We start from the raw sequence: 22017 nt of genomic DNA on the forward strand, positions 1-22017 counted from the left end.
TGTGGTTGAAGGAGTATGCTAAAGAGTGTGCTTTTAGTAAGTTTCTTTTATCAAATTTATATTTCAAAAGAACATTTCACATTACCTTAAATCAAAATTTGATTCTCCATTACTTGTAAATAACATGACAATGACATTATTATGTTATTGTAAAGAAAGACACAAGTTGATGAAAATATGAAATGTAAACTACAATAATTCTCTATATTAGATTAGAATGTTACTTAGGCAATGTTATGGCACATTCTTTCTTGATCTAATCTAATAGTATTGTTGTCATGTTCGACTGAAAAAACAATTAACGCAAATTCAAACTAAAGGATTTACACGAAAAATTCTTGCCTCCTTAAACAAAATTTAGTTTTTGTTTTCGATTTTTTTTAAAATAATTAACGAAAACCAAAACTTGAATTTATGATATAATACCTAATACTTTACATATGTAAATCAACTTCTGTTATAGATTTAAATCATAGTTGAATGGGACTATTTTTAGGAGCTCGCGTTTTAAACATTTTCTTGAATGAGAGCTTTTATAGAAGTTATTCTCACTCTTATTAAACCTTATGTCTTAAATAAATCTAAATCATTCAATTATACATTAATTATTAATTAAAATTTAATTAATCATATGACCACTTAAAAATGATTTTCTCTTTTAATCTTTACATTTCTTCATTTGATTTAATGGACTACATTCTCTTATTTCCCTCTCATAATAAAAATTCTCTTATTTAATATACTCCATATATACATAGGGGTATATCTGACTATTTTTATACTAGCGTGAGATAATTAAATGTAGATAATATGATAATATAAAAATAATTTAAATTTAATGCCATTTGAGTATTTAAAAGGTCACATGACTTTTAAAAATAACTTGTATGACTTATGTGTTTTAATCTTGACAGGAGAGACTTAATGGTCTAGATTTGATGTCCCATAAAACTTAGGGTTACCAAACATGCTCTGTTTTTTAATCAACGGGAAAAGAAAACATGCTCTGTTTGATACAGTAGAATTAGCATGGAAAGTTTTTAAAAATCTAGGTCTGAGTTGAATATATCTGCCTCTTCTCACTCATGAAAGAAAGAGTAGAAAGGAACAATAATATTCTCATGCCCCTATTGAATCTGGTGTAGTGCTCTTTGCTGAAAATTCAAGTATCAGACATCAGTTATATGGCTAAAAAATCAATATGCTGTTAAAAAAACACCTTAACATGTTTATACTCGAGTAAAATGATATTTTTATTAATAATTGAATTTCCTTTCTTTCAGCCAACCAATCCCATATTTTTACTTTTTTTTTTATTTCACTTCAATCAAAATGACTTTAATTTATACTTTATTTCTTATCTATTTATCTTTTTTTATTTTTCCACGAACCTCCTTAGTTCCCTTCCTTTCCATCCTCACCACCGAACAAGATGAAAAAAAAAATCTTAATCGAAGATAAATAATGTATTCAACAAATGTACACACTAGTAGTAAAAGTTTCCGTACGTTCTCTTGTCTTTTACTTTGTGGATGAAAAGACGAGTCGGTTACGCCGTTGAGCCCGTTAATATTTGGTAAAGTAAAGATGTCACTGTCAAATGGATTCACCCAGCAGCACGGTTTCAAATCATGATTATGATGTTCTTTTTTCTTGTGCTAGCTGCTGTTTGTTATTTGACCCCTTAGAAGTCAAAGTTGAAATTAAAGCTAACGTGGTATTAACGAAGGAACACACCACTCTTGTAGCTTTTTCAAAATGTTATTATGCTGCATTAGTTGCCCCTAACCCCTGTACTTCAAAATTTGGAGCAAATAGTTGCTTGAATGGTGGTGGGTAAAATAATTATACATAGTTTATGAACCCTCGCTTTTTCTTTTATGTTCCCTTTTTTTACACCCCCTCACTTAGACAAGTTTGAAAAAGAAGCAAGCCAAAGCCAAATATAAAGCATTTCAACTCAAGCTTTACCAACTCGGACATGACATGGTTTTTACTTTTTATTTTATTTTATTTTAATGCACAAGTTATTTTTCATATCCTAAGGGTAATTAATGGTGACCTCTAGCGCAATGCTTAAGTTCTAATTGGGTGAAGGAGAGAAAAGTCCCTTGTGGTTGCGGGCTTTGATTGTGGGGAAGGTTAACTCCCACAATATATGATTGTCATGTCCTTGAAATTGAATGGTGTACGAGTGTGTGTGTTTTGTTAGCTAAAAAAAGGTGGAACAAAAGTTTCACGCTTGAAGCATAGTGGGCATAGTCTGAGAAACATTCATACCTATATATGCATTGCCCCAATTTCCTAATTAATAACCCAAAGTCTTAACCGACCTAGAGAAAAAAGTGTTCGCCCACAGCCCACACTGCTTTATTAGGTTATAGCCAATTCACACTATTGTAGTGGATGCCATTGCCATCGCATAATAATCTACGGCTACTTAGGTTATTCTTTTATAGACAAGTCTCAAAAATTGATTTTTTTTATTTATTTAAAATACTTAGCTTGTTTTGATACTTGGAGAAATACTCTTATAATATTATTTTCCTACGTGTTGATGTTGCATAAAAATGTGCAGTGCATCATGATGAAGGGGTGTCTGAATTTTATAAGAAGAATGTTTAGTATGATAAAATCCGTTGATTTCATCACGGACTGAAATTGACGGTTGATTTGTAAGATTCTGCACTAGCCGCAAAACTGAAGTCAAGTGGGCACTGCGCATGCTTTTGTTTTTTTTTAGGGCATGCTAGTGCCACGGATGAGAAACCAAATTTGTTGTCTTGTTCATTGTTGTAACTTAACTTAAAAAACTTGTAATAAAATAACGATAACTCCGGTTAAATAAAGAAAATTATATTTCAAGTTAAAAAGTACTGCTATTTTATTTAATAATTATATTTTTTTTACATATATAATTCTAAAATCAGGAATGGTTCTCCATTCTGCTGTTTTCGTCCTTCATTCCACTTATTATCACCTAAAACATTATTTATTTTCATTATTATTATCACGTAAGTAGCGTCCCCACGCCAAGCAACGCCCATCTCCTTCCTCTATTATTACTTACACATGCCTGCCATTATTTTGCTTCTGAACCAAATGAGATAATCCTTCATTTTAAAATTGGCCTTCATCGCAGATGATGAAATTTAGGCAGAAATATAGCTCTACATTTAAATATGTATAGTTTTGACATTATATGAATATATTAAAGAATGAACTAAAAGATCTAATCTTTGTGAAATATTAGTATTATTTAATCTACTTGTTTTTGGCTTTATTGCCTAAATATTCTTTTTAGCAAATTTCTGGTTAATAACTAGCCTCTTTTATAAAAAGATAAGCTCCAACTACGACTTTGTTGACATACCGAACGTATTACATGCCAACATATCACCGAAATTTTAGGAGAAGAAATACAATAAAACTCCTGCTCACTTATATCTAAGTTTTTTTTTTTTTTTGAAAATCTAAGTAGTGTATTAACGAAGTCCAGTTTCTTTTTGTACGCATTCCTAAACAAGAAAACTCTCGAAACTTTATAAAATTTATTTTTGTATTACTTTCATGCACATATATTCATATCTTTTTTTCTTGATCATATTTTTTATTCCTTCAATTTAAACGGTAAATAATTTTATTTTATTTTTCAAATAATTAGTTCTCTTTTTTCTTCTACTTAAAATTTTAAAAAATATTCTATCCAAATATTTGAAGGCTTATGATATAGTATTTGAGATATGAAATAAATTAAAAAGTTTAAAAGTAAGGAATTCAGGGAAAACTTAATAAAATTTGAAAGATTTTATAATATGAATATTTATTTTATGTTTTACTTAAACTTAAAAGTATTAATACAATATGGAACTCTTGTTATGATTGTAATTATGGATCTTAAAGAAAATTTTCGCCTTTGTCGCGTGAATTCAGATCTCCTAAAAGCCGAAAAAACTCCCTAACAGACAAAACTATTTTTCAACCAAAACTTTCTTCACGAGTCACAACAAACAAGAAACAGGTAATAAAGACGTCAAAATCATTTTCAAACTTTCTTTCTTAATCAATGCATTTGAGTAATTCGTACCCAAAAAAAAAAACAAATCATTTGAGTAACTTGTTTTTTCCCTCAAACTTTCCCAGGCATGGCAATTTACAGATAGTACCATAAATAAATCAACCACGAATGAACTTCTTTAAATGCTAAAGATGCCTGTGGCGTGCCAGTTTGGTTGCCCATCCAGAACGTGGAAAATTATACTATCAATTTTGCCCAAGGCGTAGTAGCTATACCTTCTAATTAACCTCTTGGTGAATAACGTAAAACCAAACATGCTAGAAATCAATCCTACCTCAATAGTTATTTTCTTCTTGTTCATTCAATTAACAATTCAATGCATCCAAAGAGGGATAGACCAAAAACTAACACATAACTTTCTACAATATTTATTTAACCAGAAAAACAAAATAATACAAGCAAAAAAAAGAGAGTATGTTTTTAATATAAAATATGTTAATTTATACTAACTTTTTTTTTAGGATGAGTATTATTTTTCTTTTAAATCATAAGCAATGTTTGTTTATTATACACCATGAGTAAAATTCTCCTTTCAAATGTTTAATATAATTATAAATTCAAGATTTAAATCTAAAATGTCTGATTAAGCTGCAACATATTTCATGCATGCTTAATGATTTCAAAATGAATAATGTACGTTAAAAAAAATGAACCTTTATATATTTTTTAAAAAATCAAAATTATAACTTGCAAAATTGCTGATTCTAAAAAAGAGATCTATGTACCTTAACAAATCTATATAATTTGCTAACACATATATATCTACTTTATTTTTAGAAAAAATATATTAACAAATAGCATTATGATTATATTTTCAAATAATCATAAAAATAAGCAAGAATATATTAACAAATCACTTTCAATCAAAATCCAAACATTCGACTCATTTCAAATATTTAAAATAACCTATAATTAATTAAAGGACTAGCATGAATTTCAGATAAAAATAAAAGATGGCATTATAGTTATTTTAGCCAAAATCAACAAGCAGAAGGTAATTTGGCACCAAACTGATGCCTACAAAACCCCCTCTCTTTCTCTCTCTCTCTCTCTCTCACGGACACACACTACTCACAGCACAAACCATAACAGAAAGAAACAAACAATGAGAACCCAACGTCTTAACCATCTCCTTCTCTCCCTCTTCCTCTTCGCAGCCGCATTCTCCAGCCTTCACCCGACGGCCACCGCCGGAGACGAAGGCGCACCCTCCCCAGGCGACGGCGACGGCGACGCCGATTTCATACGCACTAGCTGCAACACCACGCTCTACCCGGACGTGTGCTTCACCTCCCTCTCTCGCTACGCCAGTGCGGTGCAACAGAACCCCGGCCAGCTGGCGCGCGTTGCCATCTCCGTGAGCCTCTCCAAGGTCCACCGCGCCGCCTCCTACGTCTCCAACCTCACGCGCGACGCCGACTACGACGGCACCACGCGCGCCGCCCTCGCTCTCCACGACTGCTTCTCGAACCTCGGCGACGCCGTGGACGAAATCCGCGGCTCGCTGAAGCAGATGCGTCAGATTGGAGCCGCCGGCGCCGGCGCCAGCTCGTTCCTGTTTCAGATGAGCAACGTGCAGACCTGGATGAGCGCTGCACTCACCGACGAAGAAACCTGTACGGACGGCTTCCAGGACGTAGCGGACTGTCCCGTGAAAACGGATGTATGCGATCGCGTCACCAACGTCAAGAAGTTCACCAGCAATGCCTTGGCGCTCGTCAACTCCTACGCTAACAAGGGAATGCCTTGATTTTCAACCACGTGTCAGATTACTTACCGTCCGATTTTATACATCTCCAAACTCGAAAAAAAAAAAAAAGTAGTTAAAGAATAGGTTGTGTTAAATTTGGCGTTAAAAAACAAAAAGTGCCGTGTGTGTGGGACGCGTGAGCCCTTCTTTCTTGTGTTGTAAATTTTGGTATGCTTGTAGACATATTTGCTGTCACTCGCTCAAGAAAGTAGAGAAACGCATCACTTCAATCACGTGATAGAATGAATGAAGAGTGTAGATAACTATATGGGGGGAAGAAGAAAAAACAAGTGAAAGTTGAGTGTGGAACTTTGACTTGTTACTTTTTAGTTTGTTGTGGTTAACTGTTATATTATTTTGTGTTTTTGTTTAAATTAAAAATAATAATTGTAAATTTCAGGATTGCACGTAAAAACTCTACTTTTTCCTTTTAAAAAAAAATACAGCCATTCGTGAGTTTGTTTGTTCTCAAGCTCTCATCTTTAACTTTTTTTTCCTACATGTATATTCTTCACATACAATCTTGTTTTGACACTGTTGCCACCAATTTTTTTAGTAGGAATTTAAATTTTAGTTTATTACATTGTAAGAGACAAGTTCTTTTTCACTTAATCCAGCTCTTGTTGGTTCCTCTCACCCTTGTGATGACGAATTAAAATAATATTAATACCGAATTTTATTACTTTATATATATTATAATATTTTTTATGCAAATATTCAATATGATTTTATTATTTTATTGCATCGTTCTATTTATTACTGTAATGTGACAATATTGAATGTGTTATGTGTGCATAAAAACTGTATTGTATTGAAAATATATATAATTTTAATTCAAAATTAAATGTTTTTAGTTAATCCTTGTAAAGTTAAGATTCATTATTGTTTGTCTTTCAATATTTTTTTTTATAATTTAAGTTTTAAAAAATTTAACTGTTTGAAATAGCCTCTATCATCATTTAATAATATATATATATAATGTGAGTGATAGCATATGACATTATATGTTAATGTATGTCATATCATCAATAAATGGTGATAAAAAAATATTGAAAGATGTTCACTCTAAAAAAATGCATGGACATGTTGATTGACATCTAGGAAAATAAAAAATAGAATTTTATGTATAACAGATAATATGATATAATAAAAAGATAAAAAAAAACAATGGGTGTTAATATATATATATATGGTGTTTATGTTGTTGAGATTTTTATATATAATTATTTAAAATTATTTTATTCATCTACTTTTTCATATATATATATAAAAATTGTATATATTTTTTTTTGACAAAAAAATTTTGTATATAAAATAATTACATATGTTATATATATATATATATATATATATATATATATATATATATATATATATATATATATATATATATATATATAAAACTGTTTTTAGGAACGAATGTTTTTTTTGTTCCTAATTCCCTTTGCTGAGCTTTTTTGATTATGCTCTTGACTAGTATCGTTGTCAATGTTATTGTGTTACTACTTACTACTATATAACCTAAGCAATTTACCAATAGTTTATAATTATTGTAATCATTTTCATTCTGGCTACCACTACCACCTTACCCACCTCATTCTTATTATATTCCTTGATGTTGCTCTTATTACCTCCACAAGTACATTATCATAACTATTTTCAATTTTTATATCATATATCTACACAATAAAATTAAGAATGATTTTAGGATTGCAATTCTATGTCCACGTCTTTATATAACCCAAACATAAATCTTATAATTAATCTGAAATAAATTATTTTTTTAAGATTAGTAATTTCATCATTCTACACTACAATTATTATTTCATTATCCAAGCAGCTACTAAAGCAGCTACTAATATGATGTTTGACAGGAAAAAAACGATTTTTTTTTTTTTATCAAAGTTTCTAGTATGGTTCGAAAACAGTGAAAGGGATGAGAAAGGATGTTTTTAAATTATTTTTGTTGAGTTAAAAAATGAAGAAAAAGAGGAAGAAAAAACAATTTTTTTAGAGAGGTGTCAGAAAAAGTAAAGAGTTGTGATTCTCTTCTCACTTTTTTCATTTAAAAATGTATTTTTCTAAAAAAAATACACTCAAGGATAAAAAGCTTTTAAATTTCCTTAAGAAACAAATAAATTTAAAAAACTAGAAAATTATTTTCGAAAACAATAACAAACAAGACCTTAAAAACTCTCATCTTTTTTTTTTTATCAATAAATGTTAAACAAATACCAAAGAAATTAATTTGATCTCTCTCATCCCTTCTCCCTTTTAAGTTCTCAATTTTCAACCACCAAATAAATTAATTCTCAACTACTAAATAAATTTTATATGTCTTGCTACTTTGTTATTTTTGTTTTTTTTTTCATTCCTCTCTCTTAGAATGTGGGTTTTGAGGTGATGTTTGTAACTCCTTTATATATTCTATTTTAACCATATCACTAGTTAATGTGAAATAGTTAACATACCTGCCTTATTGAGATCTAAACATTTTGTATATAAATTTTGTTTGATTGAACAAATGTGGGTGGTGAAATAGCAAATGACCTAATAGATTAAATAACATTATCTAAGATAAATTATAATATTATCTTAATGAATAAATTTGAATTTATATATATATATATATATATATACTCTGACCCGTTTCTCCTTTTGTTTGAACCAAACACTTGTTATATTTATCAATAATGGATGAGTTTAGCATTCAACTTGACCGTTACTAATATACGCAAATGAAGAATTGCAACCACACAAATGATCATCATCATCGAATATAGGGATATAATTTTCTTCAATCATATAATGGAATAACATGATTCAGTACGCAAATTTAAATGACCTGATCCGGAGGGTCCACAACAATCTTTATCAATTGGTTTCTATTGCTTTTCATAGGCCATGAATCCATGATTGATATTCTTGATTATGTTCCCATTCGATCACGAATATTTCTTTTTCCTTTCCATTATGGTTTTTTTTATCCATTTCAATCAACTTATGCTAAAACTGTTTTATTAAACATGAAAAAATTGACATCGTAAAATATATAATTATATATTTCTATTTTTATATAATATTAAAAATAAAGTTGAATTTTTTTAGAAAAATAGTATCTATTATTAGGGAATATTTTCCAAGATACGAACACAGTGGATGAAGGTATATGAATGCAACGGGCCGCCTTTAGTCCAAACTTTTTGTTTGATGAGAAATAGCAGTCTAATCAAACCTATAAACAGAATCCAATTGACTCTTAACTATACATGATCTTAGCACGTAACGAGATTACGTGCAAACAACAAGTTAATTTTAGGAAAAGATAATAACAATAATAATAATTCATCTACTTCTACGTCACCTACGTAGGATTTTAAACTCAAACTGCGCTGAAGATATTTAGATTACTCTTAGTCTCTAATCCATCATATACGAGAATAGAACTCCATATAGTATTAATGACTCACATAACGCACGTAATTGCTTTATTCAATAAAGTATTATTTCAGAAAGATGCACCAATACGATTTTTTTTTTGGCACATGCACCAGTACGAATTAACCAACTGTTTATTAGTGCTGTGGTTGGATTCAGACCTATTTAAAAAATTTAATAAAAACATTTTCTTCTCTCAAGATAATTCATTATAGCAATTGCTACAATATTTGATTAATATTTTTATTAATATTTCACCTTAATATTGCTGTGATATTTATTTTTTAAAATTTGCATTTACTGTCTATATTGCTCAATTTATCTTTGCCCCACTAAAATTTACCCCTTAATATTGATGTACTCTTTAATTTTATCATTCTATTGTATTGTTTTAATATAAATTATGTATTGCCCTACGTGTGATATTTTTATTTATTTAAGGAAAGTATTTATCATTTTTCTTTATATATATATATATATATATATAATTTCATTTAATTAGCTTTTTTAATGATAAGATAAAGATGCTGTCTGCTCCTTTCTCTTTCATATATAGTTTTTTTATGGTTCAGCTTTAGTTTGGGGGCGGCTCATTCTGGGGTTGCGGTTTTGTATATATGTTTTCAGCACCAGTGGTGCTATTAATGAGAGATTATTGCTGATAAAAAAATGGACAGTGCTTATGTTAGGTGTATGCATGCGTATAAGCCGTAAAGATACCAGCATGGATTTTTGGCTCTTTTTGCTTAGGGCTTTTTATTTGTTAATATCATGGCAACTACGAGGAAACACCTACGTAATTAGTGTAGCAGACAAATTAAATTGCTCAAGGGCAGTGTGTCACTTCAATTAAACCATATAAATACATGTACAATTTTTAATACAATTCTATGTATAATTAAGCATGACTCGGATGGGAAGGACAGGAAATTATTTCGAGCTTGCTAAATTATTGGGTTTTAGTTATAAAGCCAAATCAAGGTTTTGTCTTTTGTAGGTGCAGATTAATTGAATAAATGTGTCATCAGCTTGAAAACTAATTATTTTTGCTCTTGTTTTTCTGTGAATAAGTCGTTTTTTTTCCTGGAATAAGCTTTATTTACTTTCAACCCATATTTAAATTTAAAAAATTAAACTTTTGTTCTCGATAATATAACAATAAGTTATCAGTCAGTTTGACCAATTTTAATTCTCATGATTTCTAAGTTTCTCATAAAAAATAAGTTGTCAAACTTTTTGGTAATTTGTGAAAAAAAAAATACACACTGAAATATAAAAAATAAAATTGTGACGTGGATAACCTTTATCTATGAATTTAAAATTTGGCAAATAACGTTACGAGTTTCGGCCATCAAGTGAAACAAATAGATTTGTGTAAACTGCAAACGAAGTCAAAATCTAAAGTGAATTTACTGTTAATTTTCATTAATTGAATTCACTCGTGCATGTTTTAGAGTTTAGCAACTACGTTTTTTTAACAAAATAAATCAATAACTCTTAAATTTAGACGACAAATAAATGAAAATGGATTGAGAGCCCTGCATATATAAATTGGAAAATGTGAATGAACAAAAATGAGATGTGAATGTCTGTAGAAGTTTCAACCACACCAACCCAAGCATCTCTCTCCCACATGATTGAATATTTGATGAACATACAATATTGTTTTGAAAAATAAGTTGTGAAACTTCTTGGCTAATGTGTGAAAAATATAAAATAGTCACGTGAGTAATCTTGAGCTATGAATATAAAATTGTGCAGATAACATGACGGTTTTGAATCTTGTGTCAGCTGCTTGATGTAATTATGATGTCTTGGTTCACCCAGGCCACCCGCAAACTAAATAAATCGAAATCTAATTACGAGAATCAACTGTTAATTTTCATTAATTGAATTCAGTCATAAATGTTTTAGAGTTAAGCAATAGCTGATAAATGAAAATGGATTGAGAATCGTAAACAAATCAGAAAATGTGAGAATATAAACAAGAATGAGATATGAATAATGTCTCTAAAAAGATTGAACCACATGAGGCGAAGCATCTCTCTCCCCCACGATTAAAAATGTTTGAAGAACATAGAAATATATATAAGGTGGAGAGGGATAGGAGCAGAAAGGTTGAGAAATATTGTTTGGAGTTGAGGTTGGAGACAGAAGCAGCCCGTGAATGAAAAGACTAGAAGCTAAGCAGGTACCAAGTGAGAGTGGGACAAATAATTGGCCACACATCACACAAAAGGTTCACGAGAAGAGCTCATGCAGTATATAATATGGAGATTAATTATTAATTAATTTATGGTCCCAAGATACGAACCAATCAATATATATATATATATATATATATATATATATATATATATATATATATATATTCTGTTGCCTCTGGTTGGTTCACGGACGTTCAGCATTCTTTATCAATATCGCCTATCACCCTATTACTTTATGTTTCTCATTTTAATCATTATACTTTGGTCACTTTAGTTATTAGTATTTAATAAGTTTTTTTTTTATACATATTAGTAAATATAGCATATGCATCCACTGGAAAAAGAAATTAGGCAATTCGTGCTACTTTGTGCAAGAGAAATTGTATTTAATTTTCACAATATATATCTTTAGGAGAGACAATGATTGTATGTCTAATTTTGAATTGAGAATTAGTTTTATAGCCATGAAAACTCTGAGGAAACTAATCAATGTTAATATTTTTAACTAAGGAAACGGAGCACTGATAAATAATAATTGCCGGTGCAATATCTTTGTTTTCTCTTTATTTATTTATTAAATATTAGTTGTCTAATTTTGTTTCAAAAGAAAAATGAGTTTTGTATTATTTGCGGCACAAGTTTCTCATCTATATAAGGTTTGCATCCCTAATTGAAACACACAACAGAATTGCAAGCAACAAATTATGGATGATGTCGAGAATATTTTATTCATATCACTCAAATATTTCAAGTTGAAACTACAATAGAATCATGACATTGAGTTGTTTACTAATAACTTATTAATTCGTTAAATTTTATTTTATTAGCTAAAAATCTGGTTTGGGTAAAAAAAGAATTTTCTTAGTTTAAAGCATTTTTTTTTTTGAAATGCAACTTTAAATATTGTTCCAAATTTTTAGTTTGTAAGTAAAACATTTTTTTATCCTTTGTAATTAATTATATTTTGTCTTTTACATTTGAAGATTCTAATGTTTCTTCCATCGCTCTCTCATGCACACTAGTAGAACTGATTAATCAATTTGATTTATTTTCACAATTAAAATATCAATACGAGTATTGACGGTGTCAAAATTATTAGTTTGCCCATAAGTTTATTAAAAAATTCAAGATTATGGAGAATCCAACACTTATCGTGTTCCATATATTTCTTTGTTATAATACTCACTGAAAATTTAATAATGAATTAATTGATATAATTAAAAAAATACTACAGTATTTTTATTACACAAATGAACAAATCAATTTCTGTTTTCACTTTTATTTCTATAAACATATAATCAAGTTATATAATAAAAGTAATTCTATGACAGAAAAATAAATAGATAATAAATTTTATAACAGCAAAATAATTTTAATGAAAAATAACTTACTTTAATATTTATTTATTATAAGTTTATAGAAATTAAAATTAAAATATTAATTGATTTGTTCATTTATATATCAACGATACTGTTGTATTCTTGTTAATTATATTAAAATTATTATTATCTCAGTTCGCGTAAGTAGGTTTGTTGGTTTCAAGGCCCAAAGGCTTTTGATTCTATATTCCCCAACACAACCCATTACAACAGCTTCAGGCCCATTCATAAGCTTATGGTATGATTTGGACATATAGATATAGATTGCTTTGTGCATCCTGCCAATTGCTGGAACACCCAGCAGAACAGCGTAATTCCAATTTTACCCTTAACCCATCCGTTATCTCCTTCCCACGACACGGTGCTACTCCTTGCTTTTACTGCGTTCCACTGTTCTTCATATTTCTTCTGGTCAATGGTTGCTCTACAATTATTCTATTTTTCCCATTCATTATTATCCACCCATTATTCTCACTAGGTGCAAGTATTCCGCTTAGCGCCAATTTCAGCAAATTTCAATACTTTTCACGAATTCATCATTTTATTTTTTTATTTTTTTCAATCTACAGAGTCCGAATCTCTTTTGTTTGGGTTTTAAATATTCAAGTTTTTTTCAAAGGATATTTCGTTACTGGGTATCCATTATCCAATTTCCATTTTCTCAAAAAAACCATGTCTTTGTTCCTTAAAGCTTTGCCTTTGATGGCCTTCCGCACGAGGCCATGTTTGGTGTTTCTGTGCAGAGTTTCCAACACCATTCCACTGTCACTTTCCAGAACCAGTACCAGAACCAGAACCGTGTTTTCTAATTCTGCTTCTGCTTCTGAAACACTCACTTCCAATGCTAAACCACCTTTGGCCCTCAGTGAACCCCTTGAGTGGGTCAACAGGACTGCATTTTGTGGTAAATTGTCTTCAAATGATGTGGGAAAAAGTGTCCAGCTTTGTGGTTGGGTTGCCCTTCACAGGGTCCATGGTGGCCTCACATTTCTTAATCTCAGAGACCACACTGGCATTATTCAGGTACTTGCCTGTTGCAAATGCTTGGTTTTCTTAATCCAGTTCCCCTATGGTATTTTATTGGCACTTGGATATTTACTTAGCCTCGTTCATTTCATAAAAGTTTTTGTATTGCCAATGCTGCTTTCTTAGTTTTCTGTTATGCATTTACTACTTCACTGTTACTGTTGTTTGTAATTGTACTTAGTATGTGTTCTAATTAAACTTGTATTTCAGGTTACAACCCTTCCAGATGAATTTCCAGATGCCCATTCTGCTATCAATGACCTGAGACTTGAGTACGTGGTTGCCATTGAAGGTGTTGTCAGGTCTAGGCCAAATGAGTCAATCAACAAGAAGATGCAAACTGGCTTCATCGAGGTATATATCATTGGTACGGGTGAATTTCATTTTGCTATTGAATACACAACATTTTGGTTGCCTGAAGGTTTTATTTTCTCCAATACTTCCCCATGTTCCTTGCTCGATATTCTGTGAAGAAATGTGCTTTGTACTAAAGCGATTGGTGTCTGGATTCTGAAGATCTGTTGACTGTTTTATTTATTGATATCAACCTATTTTTGTGTGTATATATGTGTGGCAGGTTGCTGCAAATAGAGTTCAAGTGCTAAATTCGGTAAATTCAAAGTTGCCATTCTTGGTCACTACAGCAGATGATGCAAAAGACTCTCTTAAAGAGGAAATCCGTTTGAGGTACTAGCCATCAAGTTACATGATACTCGTAATTGCTTATTTGTAATTATTTATGTTGGTTGGTTTCTTGTAGAAGTCTGTCATTTTGAGGTCAAAATCTTATTATTTCACTTGTGAATCTGATGGGAAAATAGCTTCTGTTCTTTAACTTCACATGATTGGGGCATTTACTTTTATCTGGTCTTAGGTTTTCATGGTTTTTTCCTATTAATTTTGTGGTCTATTTTTTAATGTTAGAAAGTCATTTATTTAGTAATCACATGTTTAATTTATCTTTTGCTTTTGTAGAAACGAGAGAATTTTGTTTTGTGGTTGACCTATCAAAGTTTCTTTCATAATACCCATTCTTAATTGTCTCATGTATGTTTAAAGAGATCTATTGCTTATAATTGGTTTTTTGCAGGTATCGATGTCTTGATCTGAGGCGGCAACAAATGAATTTCAACATATTGCTGCGGCATAAGGTGGTTAAACTCATTCGAAGATATCTAGAAGACATTCATGGTTTTGTGGAGGTACTATTCTGTGAGTTCATCACTTAAGTTATTTTCTCTGTTCATTGAGTAATTGTGTTGCTTTCCTTCCACTGTTATTACTCACTCTGGGTTAGTGTTTGATATCCTGTGTTGATCTTACCTTTTTTTGGTCCCAAGATAGATTGAAACTCCCATACTGTCAAGATCCACACCAGAAGGTGCCCGGGATTATTTAGTTCCATCAAGAATCCAGGTATTTAGATCTTTTCACCTCTTGCATGAGATTATTATTTTGCAGTATTTGTTGCTCAAGATTATGATCATGAAATTTATCCAATATATTTCAAATCATGATTATATACAATATTTTAAATGAGTTGGGTCGTTGTGAGTAATAAGGGTGTCCAGTTAGGACAGTCTGGCATTAGATTTATCTAAAAAAGTTGGTTAGTGTTTTATTTTTCTTGGTTTAAAATGGATTCCAATTACAATAGAGTAAAGAAGTCAGAGTAACATACCTTAAAGATATTGGTCCTGTCAGTACAGTGGGGAAATTATGTTTTAGCTTTTGTTGGACCAAATCCCCCCAACTTTTATTCTAGTCCCAACCAGTTCATCTCTTCTGTCATCCTCACATGTTATGGTAGAAGCAATGCTGGTGGCAAACACTTGACAGTGACTCCATGAGTGCAAATTTCCTTCCTGTTTCCAAGAGATGATGCATCATAGGAATTTGAAGATGTGCTCCTGCTGGTTTTGCTCTGTTGTTTGCAGTCTGAAATCTGAATGCCAAACAGGCAAACACTCACTTCAAAGAATACCTTCCCCTTTATAATTTCTGATACACATTTTTCATACAGTTTTATTAAATAAAATTCTCTCTCTTTCTGTGTGTATATAATCTCTTAAAATTTATATTAACAGACCCGTGCATTATTTTCTCTCTCAAAAATTTCGTTTCTTTCTCATACCTTTAACTATACTCTTATACTTGCAACTAAGTCTCTTATGTTATGGTAGTGCAAAACATGATTGCAAACACAGTACAGTTCTCATAAGTAAGAACCATAGCTGCATTGACTATTTGTCTGTGTTATGCCACTGAAAGATTTTTATTTTATTGGAGTAACATTTTTTATGAGCAGAGCATTGCTAAGAGTAAGCTGAGAATCAATGGAAGCTTTTTTTTCTCTATTTTTTGTGAGCTACTTAGTTGATATTGTTTTGTTGATTCACTATCACATGAATTATGAAGCCAGGAACATTCTATGCCTTGCCACAAAGTCCTCAGCTATTTAAGCAAATGCTAATGGTAGCTGGTTTTGACAAATATTATCAGATTGCAAGGTAATATTTTCGTCTTATGTTTGAGTCTTTATTTGTAGCTTGGCTTCTTTTACGAGAATATGTTATTGTCCCCTATGTAGTGCTTTTTCCTTTTTCTCTTTTAAGTTTTTTCCCTATATTAATATGCATTTTGTTTAAGTGACTTTCATAAACTAAGAATATAGAATGCTTGTTTTTGTAAGCTATACTAAACTTAAAATTGAAACAATTATGATGCAAGTGACTTTTCTTTTTGGATAAAATGCAATTTACTTTTTGCCAGATGTTTCCGTGATGAAGATTTAAGAGCTGATAGACAACCTGAGTTCACCCAACTAGATATGGAAATGGCCTTTACTCCTTACGAGGATATGTTAACGCTTAATGAAGAATTGATTAGAAAGGTTAGTCTATACTATCTGTAATCAGACCTCTCTAACAGCTTATAAAATGCATATTATTCATTATTTTGAAACTTGGAAGTAATAAAAGCATATCATGACTTGAGGTGGAAATTCGGAACAAAGGAATAAGGTATAAATAGAAGGGAATTTCCTTTAATGATTTTAATTGTCAAATGTCATCATTGCAAATTTAGAAGCATGTATAAATATCAACTGAGAATGCAGGACAACTAAAGACAAAATTTAGAGGCAAACACCTTGTTCTTAGATCTTAAAATCTCATTAAATAGCTTTATGAGCCAAATGGTACCTTTTTCTTCTATATATTTCCAAATTTCAACTGGAATATTATCAAAACCAACTACTTTATCATTATACATCCTCTTAGGAAGAACTTTTTTTATTTCTCCAAGTTAAATTCTGTGATAGTAAGCCAAAAACTTTTTTGATATAGATCTTTTATGTACCCAATGCAATTGGTGAGTGATTGAGGATGACTTCATCATAATAGCCTTTTTTCTTGGTGTACCCAATGCAATTGGAAGTCCTTTACATTCAAAATTTGATTACATTAACAGTTTATCGTTTTTTTCTGAGTTTTTTTTGGTAATTATGGTCAGTATATGATGATCGATTTTTAAATTGTATAACTGTTTTTCTGAATTTTTTTTACCAGAAGTAGTAAAGTTGCAGGAAAAATGGCACTGATGTCATTTGCCAAATTATGGTTTTCTTCTCTTATTTCTCTCTTCAAAGAAACAAGAATAAAGAAATTACCATTTTCTTTCTCCACTTTTTCTTCCAAACCAAACAACATCACAAATTTCATTATTTTCTCTTTACTTTCGCTTCTCTTAATTTTCTTTCATTTGCCAATTAATGTGTTAGTGTAAGTAAGGAGCATTTTGTTGCAGGTTTTCCTTGAAATTAAAGGTGTGGAGTTACCAAACCCTTTTCCCAGGCTTACATATGCTGAAGCAATGAGTAGATATGGTTCAGACCGGCCAGATACCAGATTTGATCTTGATTTAAAAGATGTAATAATCTTTCTTTCTCCTCCTCCATAGCACTTTTGTAGTTTCTTGTGTATGGTAGTTGTTTTTTATGATCCTGTCTTTTGTGTTTGTATTCTCTTTAATTTGATAACTGATATACCTTGCTGCTGTCTTGTATTGCAGTAGCTACTTATATTTGCTTCTTAAGGAATCTTGCTGTAGTATAACTTTTCTGCTGCTGCAGGTATCTGATATTTTCTCAGGGTCTTCCTTCAAGGTATTCTCTGATTCCTTGGAGAATGGGGGAGTTATCAAAGTGTTATGTGTACCTTCTGGTACAAAAAAATACTCAAATTCAGCCCTTAAGAAAGGTGATATTTACAATGAAGCACTCAAATCTGGTGCAAAGGGTTTGCCTTTTCTCAAGGTCTTGGATGATGGTAAAGGATGAATTTGCTATTAATAATATGTATTTTTTAATATTGGGAGATATTTATTATATTCCATTTTCTATTGTGCAAACCTTTGATTTTAGGGAATATTGAAGGAATCTCTGTTTTAGTATCAAGTATGGATCCTACAACTAGAGGGAATTTGTTAAGGCGATGCTCTGCAGGACCAAGCGATCTGATTTTATTTGCAGTGGGTCATCACGCGTCTGTAAATAAAACTTTAGACCGTCTTAGAGTTTATGTAGCCCATGACCTAGGTTTGGTTGACCATGTAAGTTAGTGATTGGTTTTATGCAGTGGATCACCATGCTCTCTTTCTCAACTATTTCTTTTTCTAATATTATTTGGTTATTTTGTTCGAGTTTTAGGGCAGGCATTCAGTTTTGTGGATCACTGATTTTCCGATGTTTGAGTGGAATGATCCAGAGCAAAGGCTAGAGGTCTGTTCTGCTTTTAAACCCAACAGTGTATTTCTCAATATAATAAATGCTTTGTTTTGAAATTGTATGACTGTTCTTTGTCGTTACAGTTTTTGCTGTTTTTTCTCTTTTTTCTTTAAACTTTTGTCATTGTGTGAATTGGCAATTTTCCTTTCATCAAGCCCTGAATTTTACTCAGTTCCTTTGTTTGGGAGGTTTTGAAACATTAGTTAATGCACTTAGGAAATAGTACGTTCATGTATCACATGACAAAATTCAATTAGTACTCATGGGTATTAGTGTTTAGGAAGTTGTACTAAATTAATATTAGCTTAGGAATTAGGAAATAATCTCCAGACAAAAGTTGTACTCATGGGTATTAGTGTTTAGGAAGTTGTACTCATGGCCTGTGCTTAGGGCTTGATTTTTTGATCTTGAAGGAAAAAGATGTCCTAGTAATGTGGTTGGGCATAATAAATCATTTCCTGGTTATCTCTGTTACTATTCTTGCCATTATTCTGAATTATGGTCTAATTCAGGCTCTTCATCATCCTTTCACTGCACCAAATCCTAAAGACATGAATGACCTTGCATCTGCTCGTGCGTTGGCTTATGACATGGTTTACAATGGAGTGGAGGTAAGAACCATTTCTGATTACTTTCCCTTTGTAAGCTGTGAGGCTGGTGATTTGATCACTGATATCTGTATCAATAACAGTATTAATTTGTCCCTGTTTTTTGTCAGATTGGTGGGGGAAGTCTAAGAATTTATAAACGTGATATACAACAAAAGGTTTTGGAGGTCGTTGGCATCTCAATGGAGCAGGTTAGTGGACCATTAATCGGAAATAATGACTACGTCACCATTCCTGTGCTTATTTGTCTTTTCACTTATTTTGCATCTTTCTATATTTATAAAATGCTTCAATGTTGCCAGACAAATTTAAACTAGAATTATGTATGGTTATTGTTTTCCTGTGTCCCATTACTTTTTTCTGGATTCTTAACTGAGATCTGACTAGTTTATAGCTCAAGTCCTCTCTTTTCCTTTGAGAAACTGAACTATCTGGCTAGAGTAGTATCATTGGTCTGTGACTGTGTCCATTGTCCAACTATCCATCTATGAAAAGGCAATTTTAGTAATGATTAACAATATGCATGGGTGGTTCATGAAATGCAACTGTGCCAGGGCCTGGTTTAAATTTGGTAGAGTTGATCTTAAAAGAATTTTTTTATAAAAAAATTGGTTCTTGTTTGGGAATGATTTTAAAAGCGAGTTTAGAAGAATCACTTGTTAGGATGGCAAAATAGAATCACTTATTCGCTTTTGAAATATAAATATAGATTTTTTTATAAAAAAAAATACCATACATCTCTCATGTAGAATAAATTATTCTCAACAAAAATCAATTTTTCACTTCTCTGGCCACAATTTATTTTGTAAACCCAAAATTTTAACCAATTAGCCATGTTAATACACTTACCATTTTCATGGCCCAAAAAATGATTTCCAGGGTATAGCAAACATGCTAGGTGTTGATTTTCAGTAAAGGATGGACAGAGTTGCTAGCAATTTTAGAAACAGTGTCTTCAGCTTTACTTCTGTTGTCTTGGTTTAGGTGTGCCTTAAGATTACAAATTATGTTGGGAAAATGATGGTTGAACAATCTTAAGAAACTGGGAAGGATTTGGACAAAAAGGGGGTTCAGTTGTTGGCTAATAGAGAAAGTTGTAAGGAGTGTGTCAAGAATGTTTATATGTTCCACTTGCATGATTACAGTTTTACATATTAGAGGGTTATGTGGTTAAAAATTGATCAGTATGATTTTTTAAACGCACTATTCGAATCATTGTTCCAGGGGCACCTATTGCTTCTCAATGAAATCAATAATTGTAGATTTTACTGAAAATTCTTGTATATGAAATGTAGGAGGCATAGCTTATGGGTTGGACAGATTGGTTATGCTGTTGGCGGGGGCTAATTCCATAAGAGATGCCATTGCTTTTCCAAAAACAACGACTGCACATTGTGCCCTCACGAGATCACCATCTGAGGTGGATCCTCAGCAGCTGAAAGATCTGTCAATTACAACTTAGATACATATTCAACACTCCACACCCATTTTTGTATTGCTCAAAGGAATAATTTATGTATATCAAGGAAGAGGAGTTTTAATTAATTCAATGTATATTTTTTAAGGAGGGACGCTGGTTATGATTGTAACAGGAGGTAAACATACATATGCTAATCACATTTTTGAGCCAAACAAATTTATAGAAATATCTTAATTACAATTGGATGTAGTTACAATTTTCTACTGCTATTGTTTTTCCGAAGTAGTGAACAGAGGATTGTGTTGCTGCATATAATAGCTTGAATTAAGCTCATTACAATGTCACTATACAAATGAGCTACACCTATAAAGTAGTTTTCGAGTGACTAACAGACTTGAACGCCAAACTCCCAGCAAACCTCGTATGCACAGGGCTAATTTTGCAAAAAAATTTAATGAGCAATGTTACAGTCAGAATTATTTATCATAATCTGTATGATATTTGTCAAGATTGGCAGTAATATATTGGCAAAAAAATATTTACCATATTTTTCTCAGTATTTGTCTAAATTTAACGTAAAATATAGGCATTCTATTTTATTTTTAAAATTTTTTGGAATACATTGATTGCATATAAGGTTTTTATACTGTTATTTGATCATAGATTGTTATATAATTGATTATTTTTCATCTTTGTAATACTATTTTCAAATTTATATTTAAAATAATTTTAGTTCGTTTATTATGTGCAGATTTTATAATGACAGACACAGTATATTAAAATTAAATTCATTTATTTAATATTATGTCCTATGAACTAAATTCAAACTCAAGTTAAATTGGGATCTCATTAATAGATGGTTATGTGCGCCAAGTCTTATTATTTCTCTTCTATATTAATAATAGATGGACATACTGTTAAGGTTAAATTGAAATTTTGATTCTATATTTTTTTGGCAGTTTCTACACGAAAAAAACATTTACAAATTGATCCTTGGCATTTGGTTTCTAACTTTCTATACTTGACATCGTTTTTAATTTCAGTAACTACGTGTAAACAATTTACACTTCATATTTTTATTTCTACATTTTTTAAAAAAAATTGTTTATATTCTAGTCTTTGTACTTACACATTGAATTTCGTTTTGGTCCCTGCTTGAAAAAAAAACCTTTAATAAATGATCAGGACTAATTTGTAAACAAGTTTTCATGTAAGGACCAAATATATAATTTTTTTTCATGTAGAGACTACTTTTCATAATTCTTCCGTATAAAAATATATTTTATAACATTTTTTAAAATGCTATTTTTTTTAAATAATAAAAA

General features: G+C 31.0%; 2 protein-coding genes across 3 annotated transcripts; both read left to right on the forward strand.

Moving 5' to 3' along the window:
* The first annotated feature begins 4976 nt into the window (after positions 1 to 4976).
* On the forward strand, positions 4977 to 6243 carry LOC100812251 (pectinesterase inhibitor 7). Its single transcript, XM_003530725.4, has one exon. The coding sequence runs from the start codon at positions 5184 to 5186 to the stop codon at positions 5826 to 5828; it is 645 nt and encodes a 214-aa protein (XP_003530773.1). The 5' UTR covers positions 4977 to 5183; the 3' UTR covers positions 5829 to 6243.
* A 6979-nt stretch (positions 6244 to 13222) lies between these two features.
* Positions 13223 to 20932, forward strand: LOC100780893 (aspartate--tRNA ligase, chloroplastic/mitochondrial). Of its 2 annotated transcripts, XM_006584801.4 has the most exons (14): positions 13225 to 13875; positions 14089 to 14232; positions 14456 to 14565; positions 14969 to 15080; positions 15223 to 15294; positions 16297 to 16388; positions 16651 to 16771; positions 17686 to 17808; positions 18011 to 18206; positions 18302 to 18489; positions 18587 to 18658; positions 19177 to 19275; positions 19383 to 19463; positions 20568 to 20932. In XM_006584801.4, exons 1-14 carry the CDS (start codon positions 13525 to 13527, stop codon positions 20574 to 20576), a joined length of 1770 nt encoding a protein of 589 aa, XP_006584864.1. In that variant the 5' UTR covers positions 13225 to 13524; the 3' UTR covers positions 20577 to 20932. The 2 variants fall into 2 exon arrangements, with proteins under 2 accessions (XP_006584866.1, XP_006584864.1); XM_006584803.4 differs by lacking the exons at positions 19383 to 19463; positions 20568 to 20932 and having other exon boundaries at positions 13223 to 13875; positions 18592 to 18658.
* The last annotated feature ends 1085 nt before the right edge of the window (positions 20933 to 22017 follow it).

This window comes from Glycine max, chromosome 8, assembly GCF_000004515.6.
Source record: "Glycine max cultivar Williams 82 chromosome 8, Glycine_max_v4.0, whole genome shotgun sequence".
NCBI lineage: Eukaryota > Viridiplantae > Streptophyta > Magnoliopsida > Fabales > Fabaceae > Glycine > Glycine max.

Excerpts from the sequence above, each read along its gene's own strand:
- LOC100780893 (XM_006584801.4), top strand. The coding sequence starts at position 13,525 with ATGTCTTTGTTCCTTAAAGCTTTGCCTTTGATGGCCTTCCGCACGAGG. Across the intron at positions 16,389-16,650 it reads AAATATTATCAGATTGCAAG|ATGTTTCCGTGATGAAGATT; the intron begins GTAATATTTTCG and ends ACTTTTTGCCAG. Across the intron at positions 18,490-18,586 it reads ACCTAGGTTTGGTTGACCAT|GGCAGGCATTCAGTTTTGTG; the intron begins GTAAGTTAGTGA and ends TTCGAGTTTTAG.
- LOC100812251 (XM_003530725.4), top strand. The coding sequence starts at position 5,184 with ATGAGAACCCAACGTCTTAACCATCTCCTTCTCTCCCTCTTCCTCTTC.